The sequence below is a fragment of the Chironomus tepperi genome, unplaced genomic scaffold, assembly GCF_022539635.2.
Source record: "Chironomus tepperi strain 1889 unplaced genomic scaffold, CSIRO-AGI_Ctep_v1 contig_82, whole genome shotgun sequence".
NCBI lineage: Eukaryota > Metazoa > Arthropoda > Insecta > Diptera > Chironomidae > Chironomus > Chironomus tepperi.
The window spans coordinates 1030686-1053786 of NW_027226204.1; the positions used below are offsets into that span (position 1 = coordinate 1030686).

Here is a 23101-nt window from a genome sequence, read left to right on the forward strand (position 1 = left end):
CGAAAAAACCCAAAAAATCTTTCAAAATTAACAAAAATTTCAGTTTTATTCCGAAATTAAAGGATTCTACTAAAGAAAGTGACATTCACTTCCTAGCACAGAAGTCACATCCTCCAACAAAGACACTCACCCTATTTGTGCCGGAGTTTATGTTAATAACACGTAAGAGAACTGAATTTTTAATATAGTAAAAGAATTAAAGCACTTAACTATAAAATTAAATTTTAGAGCAGTTACTAGACATAAGATATAGTTATATTAAATTGAAAATTAAGCTAGAATCATGCGGTTGCCAATTTGTTTAAGTATTATCATAGGTTTTTTTAGCTGCGCTGTATTATGTGATAAACCAATTTTAAGAGGTAAGTGAAAAAAAAAATTAATTTTATCATTCGAAAATCTATAATTAAATGACCTTTTCGTATATTTCAGGTATTGATCCATCTAGAGCTCAATTGTATGCCAATAAGAACGACAAATTTACGTGCTTTGATGGCAAAAAGACGATAAAATACACGCAGTTAAATGGTAAAATATTTTCATATTTTTTCATAATTTATGTATGTATTAATTTAATCGTGCCTTACTAGATGACTATTGTGACTGCGAGGATGCATCCGATGAGCCAGGAACATCAGCCTGCACAAATGGCCGATTCTATTGTGTTAATGCAGGTCATAAGAATTTAGTCATTCCAAGTTCCCGTGTCAATGATGGAATTTGTGACTGCTGTGATGCATCTGATGAGTACTTCAGCAATGCTAACTGCATCAATAATTGCATCGAGTTAGGATCAGCTGATAGAATAAGAGAGAAGCAAATGGCTGAACTAGTTAAGAACGGAAATCAAATTAGATTAGAAATGGCACAAAAAGGCAAGAAACAAAAGGAAGAACAAAGACTTAAATTGGCAGATTTAGAGAAATCTCGTGATCAGGCTGATAAATTAAGAGAAGAAAAGAGACAAATTAAGATTGATTTAGAAGTTATTGAAACTGATGCTTTAGATGTCTATAGAAAGGCTGAGGACGAGAATCGTAAACAAAAGGAAGAAGAAGAAGCGATGAAGAGTCGCGAGGAAGCTGAGGAAACATTCAAAAAGTATGATTCAAATAGTGATGGAAAGATTGACATCATTGAGCTTCAAACAAGAATCGCATTCGATCGTAATAGAAATGGAATCGTTGAAATTGAGGAAGCTAGATATTTCCTTGATGATAACGATGCTCTCGAGTTGGAAGGCTTTTTGACTCTTGCATGGCCTAAAATGAAGCCATTCTTAATGCTCGATTCTGGACTATTTAAGCCACCAAGAGGAGATCAGCCAGCTGATGAAGGAGAAGAAGAGCATGAAGTTCCTGAGAACAATGATGATCCAGCAGAGGAAGCTGAGTTATTGAATGAAGAAACTGAAAATGTTGATGAGCAGCATGAGGAAGAAGAGGATGAGGAAGGACACGATGATCACGATCAAGAGCCAGAACAACAAGCTCCACCTCCCGTTCAATATGATGACGAGACACAACGCATTATTGAAGAAGCAAATGAAGCTAGAAATCAATATGATGTAGCTGATAGAGAATTCAGGGAATTAGATACAGAACTCAATAATATACGTAAAGTTTTAGACAAGGACTTTGGTCCTGATGAGGAATTTGCTCCATTAAATGGCGAATGCTTCAACTATGAAGATCGTGAATACATTTATAAGCTATGCATGTTCGATAAGGCAACACAACAGCCACGAAATGGTGGCAGTGATACGAGATTAGGTAATTGGGATGGATGGCGTGGCAATGATTATCGTCAAATGCTTTACGCAAATGGTGCTGGATGTTGGAATGGTCCAGCACGTTCCGTAATGGTCGACATCGAATGTGGTCTCGATACAAGGATCTTAAGTGTAACTGAACCAAATAGATGTGAATATAATTATAAAATTCAAACACCCGCAGCATGTTATGCATCGTCAACGAACGAAGTTCATGATGAGCTATAAAAAAGTTGATTACCCTGTCACCACCGATAGATTTCATCATGAACATCATATACAAAAACAGCACTGATAGCAAAATAATTAGTTTTCATTTCAATTTCTTTTTAAATTTTACTGACTTTACATTTCCTTTGTTTCCTTACTTACGTGTTTAAAAAATTATAATAAAAAATGTTCATGTCTTTTGTACATTCCTGAAAATAATTATCAATCAAATGAAGGACATTCTGTGGATCATCGTATGTAATGTAATAAAGTAATTCATGATTAAAACATGGACATTATGTTTGTGAAAAAAGGATTTTTAATAATTTTTTTTTCAATATAATTAATTAGAGGCATTTTTTTAACTTTTAAGCACTAATAACTTTCTCTTATTTTATGGTAAATTTTCTTTTCATAATAAATATTTCATCATTTTCATTAAAGACTATTAAAGAAAATCCTCAATTTAACTAATTGAGAATAAAATTTTAACGTTTTTTTAGGCGCATTTTTTGAAGTTAGAGCTTATAAGTTTACTTTGATTGGCTGGGTGGTTGGCTAAGGCGTGAGATCTCAGCAATCAGACATCGGTGTGAGCTCCGGTTTGAAGCATTTGTTTAGTTTTGTCGAGTTACTGGCTTATTGCTTGGTTTGGTAGCTTAAAACTATCTCTAAATGCTTTAATTAATGATTTAAAAATTAAATTTTTCCATACAAAAATCCTTTGGAAATTTTTCCCCTTCGTTAAACTTTTGAATTTATTTTGGCCGTTGATTTTCAAACACTTATTGATCGTTAACTTTCAAAAACATTTTGACCGTTAATTTTCAAAATAATTTTAACAATAAATTTTCAAAAAAAAAAATTTGACTGTTAATTTTTAAAAAAAAAATTTGACCGTTAACTTTCAAAAGCATTCTGACGGTTAATTTTCAAAAAAATTTGACCGTTTTTTCACAGTTCATTGTCAAAAATATTTTCACAGCAATAAATTTGAATTTTAAAAGGCCGTTAGGAATTTGAATTTCAAAAATCCGTTAAATAACAGAATGGATTTTATAGTAACTTGGATTATAGATGGATAAATGAGTTTATTGTCTGATTGATAGAGCCAGTTTCAGACGCAATCTAAGGGAGGCCATGGATCACAATTGATCTGTATGGCCAGCGAAGTAAGTAAGCTTGGATTTTGATTCGTTAATCAATTACTGATCGCTGGGACAAAAATGCGCTTTAGTCCATCGAGGACATTTCAACATTTTATTAAGCAGGGATGAAAATTCTTCTAGTCGAATCAATAAGTCGTACACAAAGACGTATGTGCATGTATATATGGAATGATTTACGTAAAAAAAGAAAAAAAAAATCTTTAACAAAATTTCCATTCCTGCTTTTGTCGTCAATGAAACAATGTTAATGCCTAACTTAATTAGAAACATTTTTTTTTATCATCAAATATAGCTTCAATGGATTTCACGCTCCGTCAAATCTAACATTTATAGTATTTATTTTATTGCACATTCTAATTCAATCATGAAATATTTTGTGTATGTGGAAGATTCTAATGGAAGTGGAATAAGAGATGTAAAAATTATACTTTAAAGAAATCATCAACAGCTGAACTAGAATTTTGTTGTTGTCCTTTACCACTACTGATTGATTCAACATCGGGACTTTTCTCATTATGTAATCTTTCGTACGGATTCTCCTTAACATATCTTATTGATGTCTCAGTCATTGATGATTCACTTAATAATTCAAAATTATTATTAACGGTCGTTGGTGTGATGCTTGTGCTGGTAATTTGTTCGTAATCTAAATGCAAATCTGAACTATTACTATCGGTCGATGGCGATATAACTGCTGGAATGCTTGAATATAAATTTGAATCCCTATCATTTTCACTATCGGACATTTTTAAACTATCTCTTAATCTACGCTGCTCATCTCCAATACTACTATAATCATTTTCGGGCTTCTTTATTGTACTATATCCCGGAATACTTTCATCATCATCACTAAAATCTTTTTGTTGCTTTAGCTTCTTACCAATTTGTGAATATCCATCATCAACTAATGTACTACTTGTACTTGAACTACTTGATATCCTTTGTTGCTTTTTATTAACAACTATTTCATAATTTGGATCATAATCGGAATCTGTCGTAATACTGTCTATACCTTTTTGTTGTTGTTGCAACGGCTGCTTATTTGATAGCTTTAATGTTTCATATTGCGGAATATTCTCGTCTACAAAAATTGTTTCCGTTTTCTCTTGAATTTGCGCATAGTGTGGATTTGATGAAACTACAATCGATGACACATTTTCATCCTTATTATTATTATTTCGATCTGCTGGAATTGTTTCGTATCCTGAATAATTTATCATCTCATTGTTTCGATTGTTTCGATGACGTTTCTTATCAATCGTTTCGTATTCATTTCCCGATGAGATTTTAATTTCTGTGACTGTATTTTCTGGAACTTCAACCTCATGTCGTGGCAGTACTGGCGATGTACTTTCAAAAGGAACACTTGATAATTTATTTTTTTTCATGACTTTTGCGTACATTCCCTCAACATCTTGTCGTGTCTTGTTTGAATTATTATTTGTATCTTTGATCTTATTTTGTGGTGTGGGTGGCAATGGCGAGTTTGCTTGTCGTTTCTCTGGTTTTGGTGATCCAATATTATTACCCACGGAGCTTGTACAACTCGACGACGACGCTTGTCTCGAATGAATGTTTTTAAGAGCATCAATTTGTGATGTCTCCTCATGATAACTACTATTTGGACGTACGGTTGATCTATGTGATGTTGTTGATGCTGTGTCTGTTGTTTGTGATGCTTGTGATGTTTGTTGTGCTGGCGGTGGGTTTATTTCAACAGATACAGTCATTGGCGCCTGAATTTGTGCATATGTTTCCGATCCACTTGTATAGAGATCTGTACCTCCTATATTGTTTGGATCTTCAATAGCTGCATACATTTCATCTAAAATAAATATTTAAATTAGTCTCAAATATGTACAAGATGATGACTAATGTCCAATGTAAATAAAAAGTCAATCTTGACTAGATAAATGTGTTAATATGACGTAATAGGATGTAAAATTTAATACCTGAGTCATCGGATACGGTTGCATAGAAATTATTATGAGAATCTTGAATTTCCCTTCGTCTCCGTTGTGCATTCTGTTGATTCGTTTGTGCAATGATATTTGCCAATGGCTCTCGTACACTAATTGATGTATATCCCTCTGAAAAATACCAAAATTTAGCATTCTATTGCTAATCAATAAATTCATCATCAATCTTACTTGAGGAATCTTGTGAATCACCACTAAAATGTTGTGGATGATTGTGTGCATTTGTCATAGATGTTATTATGGGCGGTGTCATATATGGTAGTTCTTGACTCGCTGATATTCGTCCACTTATGGCAGCCGATGCATCTAAATGCGATTCTGTAGTACTTAAGAGATCATTATTCGATGATTCTCGATGTGAAATTGGATTTTCAATCGTTGTTTCATCATCGTCCTCATCATCATCATCGTCATCGTCATCAACATTTTCAAGTACAACTGTTGCAATTCCGCCTGTCGTCATAGGCTGTATAACTTGTGCGTACGGATGTTCTGTCTTTTTAAGTTTATCATAAGCGTGTTGCGGTGATCTCACTCGTGCATAAGGCGAACTGTCATCTGCTTGACTCATCGAACTATTTTGTGATATGTTTACAAGTTTCTTAGGATTCAATGGACTTTTGCTTTGAGCTTTTTCCTGAACCTTATCACCTACAGTCGCATATAGTTCGGAATTATTATCACAAACGGCAGTTTCAACAATTGGTATATCAGGTAAACTTCGATGTGGAGCATTTGCTGAAGATCTAGAAGGGAATTAGTCAACAAAAGTGTTAATTAATATTTGCATGATATTAAGCTAGATGAACAATTGACAAAGAAAGTTAAATGTCATGCAACACTATTCTATTTACCTTTTCAATTCATTGTCTTGAAAGCCATTACCATTCCCAAGTTTCGCATCAAATGGCAATGTAGCATTCTTCTGTGCCAATCTCATCTTTGGACTAAGTACATCACTGGAATCTGTCATGTCTATACTCACATTAATAGTACTATCATCGAGATGCTTAAGTTTAACTATTCCTTCTATACCAGCTAATTCGCTTCTACATAAATTTAAACAATTCTCGATTTAGACTACTTTGTTTTTAAACAATAATAAAAAGTTTTTTTTTTATTCTTAAAATAACACATCAAAAAATTGTTGATGAAAAGAGAACATGCAATCTCATTACACAGCTATTCACAATTACTCTATATTATTATATTATTATTTTTACACATCATGTCTGAAAAATGTTTTCGATGAAAAAAATATTCAATTTCCTCATTAAGTTTTGAAGAATTACATGAATGAAACATATTTGCTTTACTCCAATAACGGGATTAATGTTTCAATCTTTTTAATGCCTACTTCTTATTCTCTTTTATGCTCTCTTTTCTATTGCATTGTTGAAATTTAAATGCTATGTGTGGATTTTTACTTTTTTTTTGCCTTCTTTTTAGCTTTCCAAAAAAAAAAACAAACAACACAAAAATATTTTAGAATTTTGCAATACTCACTTCTGATTCCGTCGTTTGCAGCACATGCATAATGCCAATATCGAAACAAGTGTCATCAATGATATGCTGCTAATGATCAATTCAATACTGAATGGTTGAGCTTCAGTAGTCTCTTCCATCTCATTAATATGCATTTAGAGATATTATGATTGATACTAAGCATGTAATTGATCGAATATTTTAATTTGTTAACAATAAATACTAAGAAAAAATCATATTGATGCAATTATCGATGCTTTTGTTCATATATGTTGATTTTTTTTTGTTGTGTAAATTGCGAAAAAAAAAACTTTCATAAAAAAATTTTCTCCGTGATAAAAATTTCACTTTTTTTAAATTTTCCTAATTTCAACCATTATTTTCAATAAATTTGACTTTATTTCAACTACTTAGAGCTTTATGTTTACATTTAAACTTATTGTGTATTACTTTAGAACTGTTTAATACATTTAATAATAATATTTTAGGAGCGTTTTACATTTATTTTTAATACTACAGCAATAATAATGAAGCCAACTTCATGTGATACAAATAATAAGTTTATTTTTAGCCCCGCAGAATTTCAAATTTGAACTAGTTTTTAACGGATAACGAAGTTTCTTAGTTAATTGCTTTCTAATTGGATTATAATAATCAGAAGGAACTGAATATTCCCTGTTATCATGCAAGTAGCCTCAATTCCAATAAACACACTCAAATTCAATAGTTTACTTGACTAATTAAAAGTCAATTATTTATTTTGAATGTCAAAATTAATAATCCTATTACATGCCTCAAAATGCCTATGATTAGTTCCTATAATGATTACAGTTTTTGTATTAAATTCACGTCTTACAAATAAATTAATAATAGGCTGAATTTCTATGTCTGGATATTCAATTATAACAAGTTTTGGTTCTGGTGGCTTTAATGTTGCCTTAATTAAGCATAATAGCTGCTTCTCCTTACGTGATAAACATTGCATTAGTTCTGAGGTTTTATTTGGTAATTTTAGAATTTGTGGCAAGACTTCCTGTATCTTATTTGATATTGACTTGTATGGAATTGAATTATTTGGATTGAGGAACTCACTGTGAGGGAAATAAGAATTGTGTCAATGATTAATTAGTCTTTAAATGCTTTTAATCGACTTACGCTATTGTTATATTCTGTATTCTCAAGTCATGTGGCACAACAGCAATCACTTTACTCAAATTATCCTGGCTAATTACATTCAAGTCATATGACTCAATTGAAATTGATCCAACAACGGGTTTAATCAATTTAAACAGCACAGATGTAATTAAATGCGATGAATTTCCAGTCAATCCAATTATGTCAAATTTCTCAATAGTTAAATGTGGTATATCCAACACTTTCTTCCCGCATAACTTAATTTGTACATCTTTGAACTCAATTGATAATCCAGTACCGGTTCCAATTTGTGTTGACTCATACAGTAAGCTTATTTGTGATGTTTTTGCAATATTTTTAATTTCTGAATTAATCAAGTTCTGCCTGCAGTTCATAATCAGCCAATCGAGATAAGCAAGGATTGCCTCATTGACGTAATGCATGAGTAGATAATACAGTAAAATAGAGAGAAGATAATTATATATCGAAATCTCGCCTATTAAGAGTGTCATTAGTGTGATAACTGTCACATTTATAGCCATTAAAATTTGTACTGTAAAACTAACGTAGTTCTTGAGTGATTTTTGAAGGAAAATTGATGTTGAGTTGTCTTCGACGACTGTATTGAAGCTGTGGAATGAAAGATAATAACTTTAAAAGTTGTAAATCCAGAAGCTTTTAAGCAAGTTTTAAGGAACTGTCACCACGAATAACAAGTTGGATAATTCATCCGAAATCTGACACCAGACCGACGTGACTCTGACTACAGACCGATGTGACTCTGGCTCCAGGTCGACGTAATTCTGGCACCAGTTCGATGTGACTCTGGCACCAGATCGACGTGACTCTGGCACCAGGTCGACGTAACTCTGGCACCAGGTCGACGTGACTCTGGCACCAGGTCGACGTGACTCTGGCACCAGGTCGACGTGACTCTGGCACCAGGTCGACGTGACTCTGGCACCAGGTCGACGTGACTCTCAGACCCATATGACTCTGGCACCAGGTCGACGTGACACATCAGCGTTACATTAGCCTGTAGACAGATTTTGGATCAAAATTTCATACAAATCCATACCGGATTGACTGGATCAATTAAACGACTTGTGCTATTCGGGTACATTATTGGCTACATATACAGCCTACAGTAATTAAGTGGAGGCTATGATAGTTCAGTGGTAGTATTAGGACTTTAATAACAGTACTGAATGTACTAAGCACTGTTATTTAGAATCGGTACTTAACTCACCCATGGGCGTATTCAGAGGTGGCGGGTGGTAAGTGTGATCAACCACCCATCCCCCTGAATACTCCCCTGGCCGAGTTAAATGCCAGCTTTGCCCTTATACTCAGAATAACTACATACTATCAAGTGCCTTAGAATATTATCTCATAGTAAATAAAACAATTTCCCCACACTTACTCGCGACAAAATTCCGATGTCTTTTCAAATGATTGAATGACATCACGACCACGCAAATTATTTATGATCAATGCAAGCATTTTCTTCCTCGACTCATACTCAACAAGTGTATAGTAATTTAATGTTGGCCTCAATCGCTTCTCGAATATGTAATGAGCGGATACAACTTGACCAATAATGAGAATTAGAATGACTGCTGATGTCAGCCAAAAGTTACACAGTAATAGTATCAATCCACCCAATGTTATCATGATAATTGACTCAATAAGTTTGGTATAAGGTTGAGCGACTATAAATAAAAAAATATTGGATAGATCATAAATTGTTATCAATGACTGATATGATTACACTCACGTGTATAGAATGTTATGCTGAACCAATTAAGTATGTCGGCTATATTCGTACCACACAAAAAGTCCAGACTCGTGTTTAAAAGCTTCTCAAAAATCATTTTGTGGAACTTTTTCAATTTAATTTCAATTAATTTTGCGACATAAATCTTCTTGATTAGTTCTATTGCAAATCCAGTCACGAAGCATCCTAGAATTGATGGATAATGTTAAGATAAACAAGTAGATTGGAAGGAATTAATGCTGACTCACCTAAAAACACCAAATTGAGCATCGGAGCAACCTTACCGTCCATAACAATACAAATGAATCCAACAATCAATGATAAATACAGCAGGACAGTCAATGTAGTAAAAAATGATATAAAGATGATGTTAATGATTCCAATTGAAAAATTATGGATGTATTTATTTTTGGCAATAAGATGTTCCGTTGATTCATCTCCACGTTGTGATGTACGGCTATGACTCTCATGAATAATTTGAACATGGAAACGACTTGGCATTTTGTAGACAGTCAATGCATTTAAACTGCATCCTTTGATATTCTCAAATGTATAATGGACTGGATTCTCATGATAGCTTAATGTCGAAATTCTTTCATATTCAGCATGAGAATAAACTTTATTCTCGCCGGTGTCATAAACTCTTTGACAAATGTTCAATATTTGTGTGTTTGTGCTGCATATGATGATTGCTTTATTTGGATCAGACGATATATTATGAATGATATTGGCAAATAATTGGAGAATATTCGATGAAAATACAGCATTTTTGAATGGCTCATCGAACAAATAAATATCTCGGTCACTATAAATAGCACGAGCAAGAGCAATCCTCTGTTTTTGTTGCTGATTCAAATCGAGCATTTCGATTGGTAATTCATCAGTTCCAAGTGTCTGTAATACGTCATCATTCAAGTGAGTCATTGTTACTGCCGCATAGTAACGTTTAGCATCAAAATCAGTTCCCATTAAGATATTATCCTTGACAGATCCAATACATATGAACGGTTCCTCACTGAAAAATCCAACAACACCTCTTTGTCGCATGATTCCTTCCTTACATTCTCCATGACCAAGTATCGCATAGATCAATGCTTTCTTATGTTTGCCGCAAACACCAAGGATCTCTCCTTTTGATACATCCAATGTGAATCTTATGTTGTCATCCCAACTAAAGCGACAGTCACTCATGGATATAAGGACTCGAGTATCAATTGTTCTGACTCTTGATGATTCTGGGTTGACAAGCATTGCGAATGAGTTCTAAGGATAAAGAATATTTGATTAGTTTAAGATCTAATTCAGTGATGGGTAATCTGCGTGACTTTGTGGGTAGCAAGAGATCGCGAGGAATATTGAAGAATTCCTGGATTGGATGTGTTGTAAAGGACGCTATAGTCCTTAATATCCCGAACTGGCAGAAGGTTTCCAAGGATAAAGCTGTCTTCAGACATTTCCTATGCGCGGCAATGGGCCCTCGTACGCCTCAGCCAAGGAAGTAAGTAAGTAAGTAACCTGTGTGCCGCACCACATTAGGGAATGCTTTGAGTTGTATGGCATGTGCAATTCTGGTAGAGGCTTGCCACTAAGGTGTGCCCACCACTGATCTAATTGATTTTAAGAATATCCTTACCTTAAGCTTCTCCAAGCTTCCTTTACCATTAGATATAGCCTGAATTGAGTGACAATAATCCGATACATAGTTCTTAATGAAATAAACATAAACAATCACCAGAACTAATGTCTCAGTTTTATCAGTTTCAATATCACCATCACACCATATCAAGTACAATCCACCAAGCAGCACAGACGTAAGACCTTCATAGATTTCAACCGAAAATACATTTGATATACGAAGTGCAGAAAATTGTGCGGAATTAAGATCTGAAGAAGTAACAAAACTATATTAATTATCACATGCATAAGCTTGTGTAAAGCTATTGACTCACAGTAAAAATTCTTGATGTATTCGTATGTTAATGAATGGACAATGATGTCTTTAAAATTAGCACAAAAGCTCTCAATAAATGTAATCTTTTTGAGTAAATAATGTTGACATTTTCGGAAGCGATTTGTTGATATTTTGGCAAGGATGACTGGAATACAGAAGAATCCAATGCATGCAAATATTGGCCATACACCAGGCGTACTTAATAGCAATACAGATGCCACTAACGAGAGTATCATTGCAATTACCGTACCCAATATTTTTGTTAGGTAATCGACAAGTTCCATCATGTTGTCAATATCATCAGTTAAGATTTGATGTGGTGCAATATTATTGACAATTGATGACTTTATCGCTTTTCTATATGTTGCTGACAAAACGGCCGTTCTTAGACGAATTGATGTCCGTAAATTGAGCCATTTTGTAATGCTGTCAAAGAACATGGCACCAAAGAAGCATCCGATGAATCCGAGCATGTAGTAAACACATTTAAATCGTCCATAAAAGCTGAATGAAAATTGGAAGAACTTGAAGACACTGACATTTGTTGCTTTTTCGATAACAGCTTCAATTGTTGTTGTAATCGCTAGTGTGGTCGGCGGTGCCAATGTTGTTGTATTTCCACTAAACGTTTCATTTGTTCCAATTGATGTGATGTTATTTATGCCTCCATTAGATGTGGTTCCATTTGATGTTATTAAACTTTCCCCATCTAAAGCATCCAATGTCATTTTTAAGAATATCACAGGTGCACTTAAAGCACATAATACTGATAATGTGTAGAACAATGAAGCAATGATTACTCTCGTTTTGCAGAAATTCCATACAACCTTCATCATAGATCCATGCCGTCCATGACTCTGCTTTTCATCTTTGTATATTCCCAATAATCTTTTACCATTAACATCAGCACTGTCATTGTACGGTAGTGTTATGTCCAATTCATATTTCTTACGATTCTCAGCACTATCCATCATTGGATCATTGTGAGGTAATACTAAATAATCTTTAACCCAAGAGAATGACAAATTTGAGAAACAACCGATCGAGTCAACTGGCAGTTCCGAATTGATCCTATAAGTTTTTTATTTTTCATGAAGACAATGAGGCTTTTAACGTTTGATGGAGTTTGAGTGAAAATTGACTGGGTACGGAGATGATTGATATTTAGTGATATTGTTGCTTGATATATTAATTGATGATGTTCACAGCAGAGCTACATGTCGACTTGAATTTTGTATGGAATCGAGTTGAATTTTCCATACAAAATCCCAGTCAGCTTTGAGCTCTGATTCACTGTCAAGCTGACATTTTAGACAGAATAGATAACCTTGACTGTAGGTAAATGATAAGCAACCTTGAACTAATTGTGCTTTAAGTGCATTTTCAATCTTGACTGCTTAAAATATATTGAAGTTGATTTTTTATCAAAAATTCTCACTTCCTTCAATTTTAGTTATTTTTAAACTGTGAAATATCAATTATTACGTAGGTAAATCAACAGAGATAGTAATTATGACGTACCTTAGTTCTTAATCACTTAAAACTTTAGGAATGTGTACCGAATAATTTAAATATTTTGTAAACAAAAGTTTTCCCGCTCAAATTTTATCACTGCTTCTTTGAAACCCTTTTGAATTAAAAATGACCGTTATAAAAGTAAAACTTGTTTGAAGTGAATAACCGGTAAGATCAAGAGCCACAATATCACTTTCAAGCAACTATGGTGAAATATCAACAGCACAACCCCAAAAGCAGACAATTTTCACTCTGGATATCTCCATTCAATTAGCAACAAGATTATCTTTTGTGTTAATTAATTTTCTTACGTTTTTGTGACTTTTGATCGATATGGTAGGAATGTAGCAAGTGCTGTTTTATATCGACTTAGACGATTATTCTGTGAAATATATGTTGAATTAACTCGTAGTGACCGACGTCCTCCATGGCCCAATTCTTCAAAAAAACAATAACAAATTAATCCAAAAAAATTGTGAATTTAAATTGCGTCACTAACTTTTCACAGCTTCGGTCTGCTGCTTTTCCGAATCAATCACACTATGTTCAACACTTTCATTGCTTTGTAGTGACTCGATAGCTGAGACATCATCACTATTATAATTAACATAAAACCAGAAACCAAAAACAATAAAATAAATAATAAAATAAATCATACTAAACTAGACGTGTATAGAGACACTTGTAAACTTCACGAATCAGCTTTACCTTATCACTGTTAATGGAATTGCATCAAGCTTTTTCTTCATTGTTTTCTTTTTCGCACGAACAACAAAAAAAAAATGGGTAGGAAAACTTTATTCTTATCAAAACTTATTCGTGAATGAGATAAAAAAATTTAGAGTGTATTTGTGATTATTATTCCACGTCCAGTGCCATTCATTGATGATTTCAGTTCCCCCACATTATATTTGATGTTTTAAGAACAATATTTCAATTATTTATCATGATTATTTTTTTTATCAATGAATGAAATTCCTTTTGTGACTTTATCGACAGTAAAAGACTTGTTTTGGTCAAATAACAAATACCAGCCCGATCTACGGTATGATATGCAAATTAAATGCCGTAGAAACAAATATATAAAAAAAATATCCAAAAAACGACAACTTCGCGAGTCAAAATATCGAACAATACTGACAAATAAAAAAGTGGACCCTTTCAATACTTAAAAAAAAAGCACAGTTATCAATTTTATCAGTAAGTTGATAAAGCATGTATAAGTACATTTGTATAGTGATATGAAACTTTACTTTTTTTTGCAATGTAATAGTATGCTGTCTCCCTTATTAGTCGTCGGTAGGTTTTCGAAGAAAATTTATATCATAAAAGTATTTTTATTACTGCTAATTCCTGCATTAGTCGATAATCAAGACACAACAAAAAGAATTCACTTTTCTTGTTCCTTTATTTTGTGACACTCATCCGATCGACACACACATATTAAAATGTTGCCAGAACAGGCACATGTCACAGACAAAAACCGTCTTACAAAACCATACAACTTATCAGAAATGACTGACAGTCAATCGGAAAATTTGGATGTTTTTTCACGGTTTTTGCCTGTGACAGGCTGGTTGTCATCAAGCTCGAGATGACACAAGTGAATAAGACTCCGCTACGGAAAGCTTTTAGAGGCTCCACTAATTCTCTTTTATCAACACCAATTGGAATCCACCGCGATTTTGCGAGCCATATGATTGCCAAAATCAGATACTTATATATATATGTGGTCATACACGTGTAGTTCTTAAAAAATAACGGTTATTTTTTGGAAAGACACTAACACAATGACAAAATTTACAATACGTAAATAAATTGAATTTCAAATGACGGTTATTAAAATTTTTATTTAAATCTTAAACAAGTTTGACATTGATTAGGAAGACGAATGTCTTTGAAACATTCTGAGAGTTGCGTTAAGGAAACGTCGACTGTTCATTTAAATCAAACTGACTGACAATATAAAAAATTGTTTGTTTACATTTTTTGTAACCGTTATCTGAAATTCAAATTTATCTTTTGTCAATGTATTAGTTTTGTTTAGGGAAAAAATTCGAAATTTTGGGGCGATCTTTTTTCCGTATGACCACATATACATCATATATATATATTGGCCAAAATTAAACGACCAGAGTTGCAAAACATGCAAAAACCTTACAATTTCTTACAAAAACCATGCAAATTATTATTAAATTGTACGGTTTTTACCTGTACCAGTTACCTGTTTTGCAACTCTGGTTTCGACTTTTATTTGGTGTTAATAAAAGTGACTTCGCGGAGCCTTAAAAGTTCCGTGGATGAGCCTTCTTCATTTGTGTCGTTAAGGGAAGGTAACGAGGCGGGAGTATGCTTAGAACTGTAGCATAGGCGGGCTTGAAGCATGTGCTTGAGGATCCTTAATGCAGACATCATAGGTGATTGCCTATGCTAGAGAAATGACTGACAGCCTATCGGCAAATTTGGTTGATTTTCCACCAAGTTGCAACAACTTGATTCTAAATATAATAAGTCCCCTCATCTTCTCGGTGACAACATTTCAACATGTGCCGATCGGATCAAGCGGATGAAAACAGAAACGTGATTCATGACAAAAAATCATCTTCATCTTATACTTGTTGTTGTTTGTATCCAATCAGAGAGGAAAGAATTTATTCAACATTCGCATAATAATCAAGATATTAGAGGAACTAGAAGAAGACGCACATACAAAGAATTTAAATCTGTTTTTAATCATAATTAATTTATTAATACAAGATGTATCTTACATGATGATTCTTAATCTACGATGAATTTGTAAATACCTAAATACTTCGTTAATTGGTAGTTAAAAAACATGGGATGATGTTTTGATTGTCTTTTTGTAGAAGAATTGTCACCTGAACATGGATTGCGACATCGACTGATATATGGAATTTTTATGATTCAAAACGATCAAATCTTCAAAGTATTGAATTTGAAATAAAATTGCTCAACGTTCAAATTAAATTTGAATTTTCTAATTTTTTTGAACTTTATTGCTGTTGAAGAGTTTTAGATTAGAAAACTATTGTAGTGCTCTGATGGTCAAAACAAGCATTGTCATTTTCTTTTTTCAATTTTTTCTTTTAAAAGTGTTTTTCAGCTTAGGATCTAGACAAAAACAGTTCTTAGTACTAATTAAGCCTAACTCAACAGTGATGATATGGAAGGAACTCAAAAATTAGCAGAGAAACTCAAGTTTTTTATCAGTTTGAGTATAGACAGCAACAGACATTGAAATGTCATCAATTAATCAGAATCGGACACATGATGTAGAATAGAATCAAAATACAAAAGAGTTACTTAAAAGCAACAATATCAATATCAATAGGAAGATGACTTTTGAAGTATTCTGGATTCAAAAGTTATTAACATTTTTAATTACCATTTAATAATCAAAAGCTGATTAAACCTAATTGACTTAACCTATTCAAAAAACAATCAAATGATTATATCTTGAGTAGTTTCGATAATATTTGAGGAAATCCCACCTGAAACTTAAGAGATCTCATAAAAAGAGTGGATTTTAGTAAAATATTTCACTTAGACTTTCGTTTATTCAACAACATTTAAGTTCCTTACGTTTTAATACAAATTTGTTATAAATGACTTCAACAAAAAAAAAAAATACATAAGTAATTATTATCAAGAATTAAGAAGGCAACAAAGTAGGATTTATCGAGCAAAATTTGTTCAGCAAATACTATCTTGGCCACTCGAGCATTCTTTTGTGCTATTCTATCGTTACTAAAATTATTGATCTTTCGGTTCACAATATTATTAAGGTAGTTAAAGGCACATTAATCAGTAAATATAAGTTTCAGAGTGTGGCTGTCTCAAAAATAATATTCAAATTATTTTTGACCGTTACTTTTAATTTTCTTTGTAACGTAAATTTTTATTTTAAAATAAGTTGAGTTCGAATTTTTCGATGATCTAAGTTCGAAAAACTCGAATTTGAGACAGCCACACTCTGATAAGTTTCTTTTAGAAAAAGGTATTAGGCACATCTAATGTAAATTTTTTCATGCATGTTCGCATTATTAATCGATTTTAGTTAAGAATTTTAAGTTAATTAGAGACAGATTAGAGAATTAATGACTGCAAAGTAACCAAAAGAATTTAATTCTTCCTCATGGTATTCTCATGAGCGACTCGTAATCTCTTCCTCAACTCCGATGGCATCCTCTCATAACATTTCTTACAAACAGGCTTCTCATCATACTCGTAGAATTTCGACTTAAGATCCAAGTTAACATTGCACATATCGCATGAAAAATGATGAACGCACCACGCTTTATTCAATGCTGTAAAGACTGTTCAAAATAAACAATTATTAATCAATATTTGTTATCAACATCCATTATCTTATAAATTGCATACCATCGCCCGAAACGACTTGATTGCATACGAAACACAAATTGCCGAAAAGTTGGTGATAATGCGTTTCACAGTAAGCCAATCCACGTTTCTCATAATGTCGATGACCTAAGAATGGCTTCTCACATTTGGCACATACGAAATGCTCAACATGCCAGTGCTTTCCTAAAGCCGTTACAACACGTTCTTCAATTGGACGACGACAAGCACCGCAAATTGGAACCTATGATATTTTATAAAGTTATGGCATGACTATATATTTTATATGTTAATAACAGAGTGTGGCTTTCTCAAAAACGACTGTTAATTTTTTTCAAAAAATATATTTTTGTTGATAAAATTCAAATTTTTTTCGACCGTTACTTATGTTTTTCTTCGTAACGTAAATTTTTATTTTAAAATAAGTTGAGTTCGAATTTCTTCGACAATCAAATGTCGAAGAATTCGAATTTGAGACGGCCACACTCTGGTTAATAATCTTACCCCCATACGATCATGACATTTTAAGCAATAAAGCTCATTCATATCATTAGCTGCAAAGCCAGTACGGCTCTTAATCTCACGAGCTGTAGAGTCCAACTCGACACCACAACTGGTGCAATTGAAGTGATAACCATGATAAACTTCACCACGGAAGCGCAATGGAGCACCGTCAATAATACCATGACACTTTTGGCATGAATACTTTCCAATTTCAGATGCCTTAATACTGGCATTACATCCATGACATAATGCACGATTATTGTTGCGAATAAAACCTGAATCAGCAAGTTCTTTTGCACACAATTGACAACGGAAGCATTCTGGATGCCAACTAGCTTGCATTGCCTTAATGACACGCCCGATAACAATTTCACCGCATTTTGAGCAGTATGGAGCAAAAAGAACACGAAAATCTTTTTCGCAATATTTACGTCCTTCAAACTCGTAGAAAATGCCATCTTGAAATGTTCGGAAGCACTGGGCACAGCTGCAAATTTAAATTGATATGTGTTAATGCTTAAAGTATTTTGGTTCAATCAATAGGAACTTACACAAAGCATTGGATGTGCCACAATTGTCCATTCGAGTTGACAATCTTCTCCTGAGCTTCAAAGCCTTCATCGCACCTCGTGCAGGTCATCGTTTCCAAGCTCATATTGGTAGGCACTCTAAAATGTACGAAAATATTTCATTTAAGTAGCTATTCCACATTCTTTCCTGATTATTCATGCTCGATTCGTGCTGGATTATTCATATTAATGATTATTAGTAAGCACTGGATTTGGTTATTTAATTGACCAACCCTTTAAATTTTTGAAATTGTACAGATTTTCCCATTTGTGATTCCATTTTTTTGTGACACCTTCAAGCTCTTTTCACTTTCTGATATTACTCAATGTTAATGTTATCAAGAATTGTCTTTTTGATGTATTGACCGAAAATATTTTACTTTTTTTTTATTAAAGTATTAGTATTCAATGGATGGAAATGAGTTGTCGTGGGAAGTTTGTTTAGGCGCATTTTACTTGTTCTATACAGTTCTATATGATCAGTTTGGACAGATTTAATAAAAGTTGATATGTTATGTATTCTGGACATATGTGACAATATGTATGCAAATTCTAGCAATTTTTATTGCAGAGTAAGGAAGTCTTTGAAAGTCTGGACTCCAAAAGTTCAAAAAGGCGCCTATACTAAAGTCCAGAAATCACGCAGTAGGCCTCAAAGAACTCATCGAAAGAATCTGTCGATAGAGGTAGTATCACACTTGATATTGGTAATTGACAAGAGGAAGACAGCTTCAGGCACCAAATGAAGGAGGCCATGGATCACACTTGATCTGAACAGCCAGTGAAGTAAGTAAGTAACTGGAGTCCAGACTCAAAAACAAAGCCTCGTACTTCATGAATAAAGACCCCTATATTGGAGTTCTCTCAACTCTGGCTTATTGAGCCTATACTTGAAAAGACTAGGACCATGCTGATTCCTAACAGGCAAAGATCGCATTTGGGTACCATAGTGATCTTTCTGTTCTATGAAAGCATCCTCTTTCAGAAGGATGATTACGATCATTGTCTGTGACAGATAATCTATGTAGAATCAAGTATCTATGTTGATTCTATATCTATGCAGAATCAAGAAGACAATTTCCAAAATTTTTTGAATTTTGAATAATTTTGGCTCATGATTTCAATCTTCAATTGACATAAGGATACTTTTAGATAGTAAATAGACTTAAGTGAGCTTGCCACGTTATCAGAAGGCATGTGGATTCTCCATTGGTAACGGTATTTAAATCCGACATTTTAGATGGCAAGAGATCGCGCGGCAGGCCAAAGAACTCATGGAAGGAAGCTATAGATAGGGTTAGTATCACACTTTGGTAATTAGTAATGTTGTAGCTCTCGTTCCTATTTTTCGCGTTCGATTAAATTGAGTGTATAAACTCATGAGCCCGATAATTTAGAATGCTCATTGTCAATTAGGGGGACGTTCCTCTCTCGATTCCTAATACAATGTTTTCCAGAGCTCCAATTTCAATTTGATCCAGTGGAACTAAGTAGTCGATCTAAGTAGCCACACCAAATTTGAGCCAAGAACCCTTGTCGATTAATCCAGAGCGGCACCTGACTGCTCTCAATGATTATGTCATATTCCAAAGATCACACCAATATGTTTTCGGACCATATGTATTAAGCACAGTAGATCCAGTCAACCAAACTGATCACCAAAACAGCACAAATTTAGCCGAACCAAAAATTCTTTTTTTATCGGTGATGATACACATATATAAATAAAAAGCGTGCAATATGCATTAAATGTCAACATGTTTGTCTGTGATTTATTTTAGTAGCGAAAATTATTATATTTAATGTGTCAGTACACAAAAGTCTATCAAAGTGAAATAAGTTATTTCTTTTGTGTCAATTAATTATCATAATTAGACATAGTTAATTGAATGAAATTATGTATTTTTTATTTATACAGTCCCGCATGATGTTAGTTGGCTATGACTATACGTGAATAAAAATAGATTTTGTATTAATGACGAAATGAAGGCCGCCCAAGCTTATTTTCAGTGAGGATATATATTTTTTTTAAAGCGAATCCCATTATTATCCTATCAACTTACTGAGTAATGGGTGGCATATTTGTAATGAATTCAATAAAAACACCGAAATTATGCAAAAATCAACAACTTTTACTGAAATATAGATGAGAAAATATTCATAAATGTAACCATTTGGTGATGAAAAAAAAAATATTTGGAACTTCCATATTTTTAACAAATTTACTAATAATCCACTAATAACTAAATTTCATGCCTAAATTATTGCACATATACATGCACTGGATAATCACACTTACATTGCTAATTATATACAAATGAAAAATTTATGATAAACCGATAAGAAATTTATTTTTTTTTATGAATTCGTCTGCCTTTATAAAATCTTTTTTTTGCGACTACACATATATGTAGTTAAATCCATCCGTGACGTCACGATCTTCGCTATATGTTGGATACTTGAACCTCGATATTATGACAGTGTTTTGATTTGTTTGAAAATGATCAGTGTCGTTGATAATCATTACTTTTTATCCTGACTTTTAAGGGGGATGAGCCTTAATTGGTACAGTACTGGATAATCTTAATTATCTGGATAACCTCAATTGACATAATCCGGGAGATGAGCCCTCATTGTGATGAGCCTTAATTTACACCGGACAGAAGATGAGCCTTAATTGACACAGTACGGGAGATGAGCCTTAATTGACACAGTACGGGAGATGAGCCTTAATTGACACAGTACTGGAGATGAGCCTTAATTGACACAGTATGGGAGATGAGCCTTAATTGACACAGTACAGGAGATGAGCCTTAATTGACACAGTACTTTTATCCAGTAAGTTGATAAAGCATGTATAAGTACATTTGTATAGTGAGGTATAGTGATATGAAACTTTACTTTTTTTTGCAATGTAATAGTATGCTGTCTCCCTTATTAGTCGTCGGTAGGTTTTCGAAGAAAATTTATATCATAAAAGTATTTTTATTACTGCTAATTCCTGCATTAGTCGATAATCAAGACACAAAAAGAGAATTCACTTTTCTTGTTCTTTTATTTTGTGACACTCACCCGATCCGCACACACATATTGAAATGTTGGCATCAAAGTTGCAAAACAGCCACCTGTGACAGGCAAAAACCATACAAATTCTTGATCTTCTTACAAAACCATACAACTTATCAGAAATTGTACGGTTTTTGCCTGTGACAGACAGGTGTCTGTTTGTAACTCTGATTGCTATCAAGCTCGAGTGACACAAATTAAACGGCCTATTTCACTAAAGTGGATTATCCTCGATTTCGGATTATCCACTTCAGTTTTTTTAAAATATCTCAAACATTTTGAGAGCTTTCGAAGATATATTTTGTAATTTTTGTAGGGCATACTTTAACTAATGTTTTCGTATATTTGGAATTTTGGGATCTTGACAAATTTATAGCAATGATTGCGGTAAATCTAGTAGATTTGACTGATAAATTGAATAATTAATACATCTTAAGGACCAACAAAAATCAAGATATATAGAATTATCACGGCCGGGTCACATTATTATAAACTAAAAACAAAAATAATTCAACTATTAAAATATTGAAGATATTTCCAAAAAACTGAAGTGGGTAATCCGAAATCGAGGATAATCCACTTTAGTGAAACAGGCCGAAAAAGATTCCACCACGGAGCTTTTAAATTTTTAAGGCCACTAATCCTCTTTTATCTACACCAAACGGAATCCACCGCGGTTTGGCGTCCATTTGGCTGACAAAAATAAGCTATCAGAGTTGCAAAACATGCAAAAACCGTACAATTTCTTACAAAAGCTATACAAATTATCAATAAATTGTACGGTTTTTGCCTATGACAGGTGCCTGTTTGGCAACTCTGGAATCGACTTCCATTTGGTGTTAATAAAAGAGGTTAAACGGAGCCTTAAAAGCTCCAAGGCTGAGCCATCTTCATTTACGTTGTTAAGGGAAGATGACGAGGCAGTAGTATACTTAGAACTGTAGCATAGGCAGGCTTGAATTATGTGCTTGAGCATTCTATATTCAGAAGTCTTAGGCGATTGCCTTTGCTAGAGAAATGACTGACAGCCAATCGGAAAATTTGGATGTTTTTCCACAATTTGGTTGCAACCACTTGATTCTAAATACACTTTCGCCTTATCTCTTTAGTTGACAATGTTAAAATGTTGTCATTTCAACATGTGCCGATCGGATCAAGCGGATGAAAACAGAAACGTGATTCATGACAAAAAATCATCTTCATCTTATACTTGTTGTTGTTTGTATCCAATCAGAGAGGAAAGAATTTATTCAACATTCGCATAATAATCAAGATATTAGAGGAACTAGAAGAAGACGCACATACAAAGAATTTAAATCTGTTTTTAATCATAATTAATTTATTAATACAAGATGTATCTTACATGATGATTCTCAATCTACGCTGAATTTGTAAATACCCAAAAACTTCGTTAATTGGTAATTTAAAAACATGGGATGATGTTTTGATTGGCTTTTTGTAGAAGAATTGTCACCTGAACGTAAATTGTGATGTTAGATGCTATATGGAATTTATATGATTCAAATCTAGATGATCAGATCTTCAAATTATTGAATTTGAAATAAAATTGCTCAACGTTCAAATTAAATTT

At 33.4% G+C, this 23101-nt stretch overlaps 4 protein-coding genes and 1 long non-coding RNA gene across 12 annotated transcripts; 2 read left to right on the forward strand and 3 right to left on the reverse strand.

Annotated features, from left to right (window-relative positions):
* Nucleotides 1-11: 11 nt before the first annotated feature.
* Nucleotides 12-2294, forward strand: GCS2beta (glucosidase 2 subunit beta). Of its 3 annotated transcripts, none has more exons than XM_070633872.1 (4): nt 12-162; nt 229-362; nt 433-528; nt 591-2294. In XM_070633872.1, exons 2-4 carry the CDS (start codon nt 284-286, stop codon nt 1997-1999), a joined length of 1584 nt encoding a protein of 527 aa, XP_070489973.1. In that variant the 5' UTR covers nt 12-162; nt 229-283; the 3' UTR covers nt 2000-2294. The 3 variants fall into 3 exon arrangements, with proteins under 3 accessions (XP_070489973.1, XP_070489972.1, XP_070489974.1); XM_070633873.1 differs by having other exon boundaries at nt 140-162; nt 234-362; XM_070633871.1 differs by having other exon boundaries at nt 120-362.
* LOC139085735 (serine-rich adhesin for platelets) lies at nt 2278-6968 on the reverse strand. Of its 2 annotated transcripts, XM_070633867.1 has the most exons (5): nt 6636-6967; nt 5984-6178; nt 5301-5875; nt 5103-5240; nt 2278-4975 (listed from the first exon to the last, which is right to left on the reverse strand). In XM_070633867.1, the coding sequence occupies exons 1-5, from the start codon at nt 6767-6769 to the stop codon at nt 3573-3575; spliced, it is 2445 nt and encodes an 814-aa protein (XP_070489968.1). In that variant the 5' UTR covers nt 6770-6967; the 3' UTR covers nt 2278-3572. The 2 variants fall into 2 exon arrangements, with proteins under 2 accessions (XP_070489968.1, XP_070489971.1); XM_070633870.1 differs by lacking the exon at nt 5984-6178 and having other exon boundaries at nt 6636-6968.
* Nucleotides 6969-7333: 365 nt separating this feature from the next.
* On the reverse strand, nt 7334-14139 carry LOC139085738 (ATP-binding cassette sub-family C member 12-like). Of its 2 annotated transcripts, XM_070633876.1 has the most exons (10): nt 13700-14139; nt 13491-13585; nt 13303-13429; nt 11475-12547; nt 11159-11409; nt 9774-10788; nt 9526-9711; nt 9172-9460; nt 7770-8378; nt 7334-7705 (listed from the first exon to the last, which is right to left on the reverse strand). In XM_070633876.1, the coding sequence occupies exons 1-10, from the start codon at nt 13738-13740 to the stop codon at nt 7366-7368; spliced, it is 4026 nt and encodes a 1341-aa protein (XP_070489977.1). In that variant the 5' UTR covers nt 13741-14139; the 3' UTR covers nt 7334-7365. The 2 variants fall into 2 exon arrangements, with proteins under 2 accessions (XP_070489977.1, XP_070489976.1); XM_070633875.1 differs by having other exon boundaries at nt 13491-14139.
* On the forward strand, nt 13335-22875 carry LOC139085739 (uncharacterized). 2 transcript variants are annotated; one of them, XR_011543947.1, is made up of 2 exons: nt 13335-14191; nt 22418-22875. It is a non-coding gene; the product is annotated as an uncharacterized lncRNA (long non-coding RNA). The 2 variants fall into 2 exon arrangements; XR_011543946.1 differs by lacking the exon at nt 13335-14191 and adding an exon at nt 21287-21423.
* stck (LIM zinc finger domain containing stck) lies at nt 16537-21033 on the reverse strand. 3 transcript variants are annotated; one of them, XM_070633892.1, is made up of 6 exons: nt 20744-21033; nt 20508-20579; nt 18427-18543; nt 17876-18362; nt 17396-17615; nt 16537-17328 (listed from the first exon to the last, which is right to left on the reverse strand). In XM_070633892.1, the coding sequence occupies exons 2-6, from the start codon at nt 20522-20524 to the stop codon at nt 17135-17137; spliced, it is 1035 nt and encodes a 344-aa protein (XP_070489993.1). In that variant the 5' UTR covers nt 20525-20579; nt 20744-21033; the 3' UTR covers nt 16537-17134. The 3 variants fall into 3 exon arrangements, with proteins under 3 accessions (XP_070489993.1, XP_070489995.1, XP_070489992.1); XM_070633894.1 differs by lacking the exon at nt 20508-20579; XM_070633891.1 differs by lacking the exons at nt 20508-20579; nt 20744-21033 and adding an exon at nt 18678-19248.
* Nucleotides 22876-23101: the final 226 nt, after the last annotated feature.

Excerpts from the sequence above, each read along its gene's own strand:
- GCS2beta (XM_070633872.1), top strand. The coding sequence starts at position 284 with ATGCGGTTGCCAATTTGTTTAAGTATTATCATAGGTTTTTTTAGCTGC. Across the intron at positions 363-432 it reads TGATAAACCAATTTTAAGAG|GTATTGATCCATCTAGAGCT; the intron begins GTAAGTGAAAAA and ends CGTATATTTCAG. Across the intron at positions 529-590 it reads AAAATACACGCAGTTAAATG|ATGACTATTGTGACTGCGAG; the intron begins GTAAAATATTTT and ends GTGCCTTACTAG.
- LOC139085735 (XM_070633867.1), bottom strand. The coding sequence starts at position 6,769 with ATGCATATTAATGAGATGGAAGAGACTACTGAAGCTCAACCATTCAGT. Across the intron at positions 6,179-6,635 it reads TGCAAACGACGGAATCAGAA|AAGCGAATTAGCTGGTATAG; the intron begins GTGAGTATTGCA and ends AAATTTATGTAG. Across the intron at positions 5,876-5,983 it reads CAAGACAATGAATTGAAAAG|ATCTTCAGCAAATGCTCCAC; the intron begins GTAAATAGAATA and ends ATTCCCTTCTAG.
- LOC139085738 (XM_070633875.1), bottom strand. The coding sequence starts at position 13,647 with ATGATTTATTTTATTATTTATTTTATTGTTTTTGGTTTCTGGTTTTAT. Across the intron at positions 13,430-13,490 it reads GCAGACCGAAGCTGTGAAAA|AATTGGGCCATGGAGGACGT; the intron begins GTTAGTGACGCA and ends GTTTTTTTGAAG. Across the intron at positions 11,410-11,474 it reads ATACATCAAGAATTTTTACT|ATCTTAATTCCGCACAATTT; the intron begins GTGAGTCAATAG and ends TTACTTCTTCAG.
- stck (XM_070633891.1), bottom strand. The coding sequence starts at position 18,724 with ATGGAATCACAAATGGGAAAATCTGTACAATTTCAAAAATTTAAAGG. Across the intron at positions 18,544-18,677 it reads CAATTTCAAAAATTTAAAGG|AGTGCCTACCAATATGAGCT; the intron begins GTTGGTCAATTA and ends CGTACATTTTAG. Across the intron at positions 17,329-17,395 it reads TCAAGTCGTTTCGGGCGATG|TCTTTACAGCATTGAATAAA; the intron begins GTATGCAATTTA and ends TATTTTGAACAG.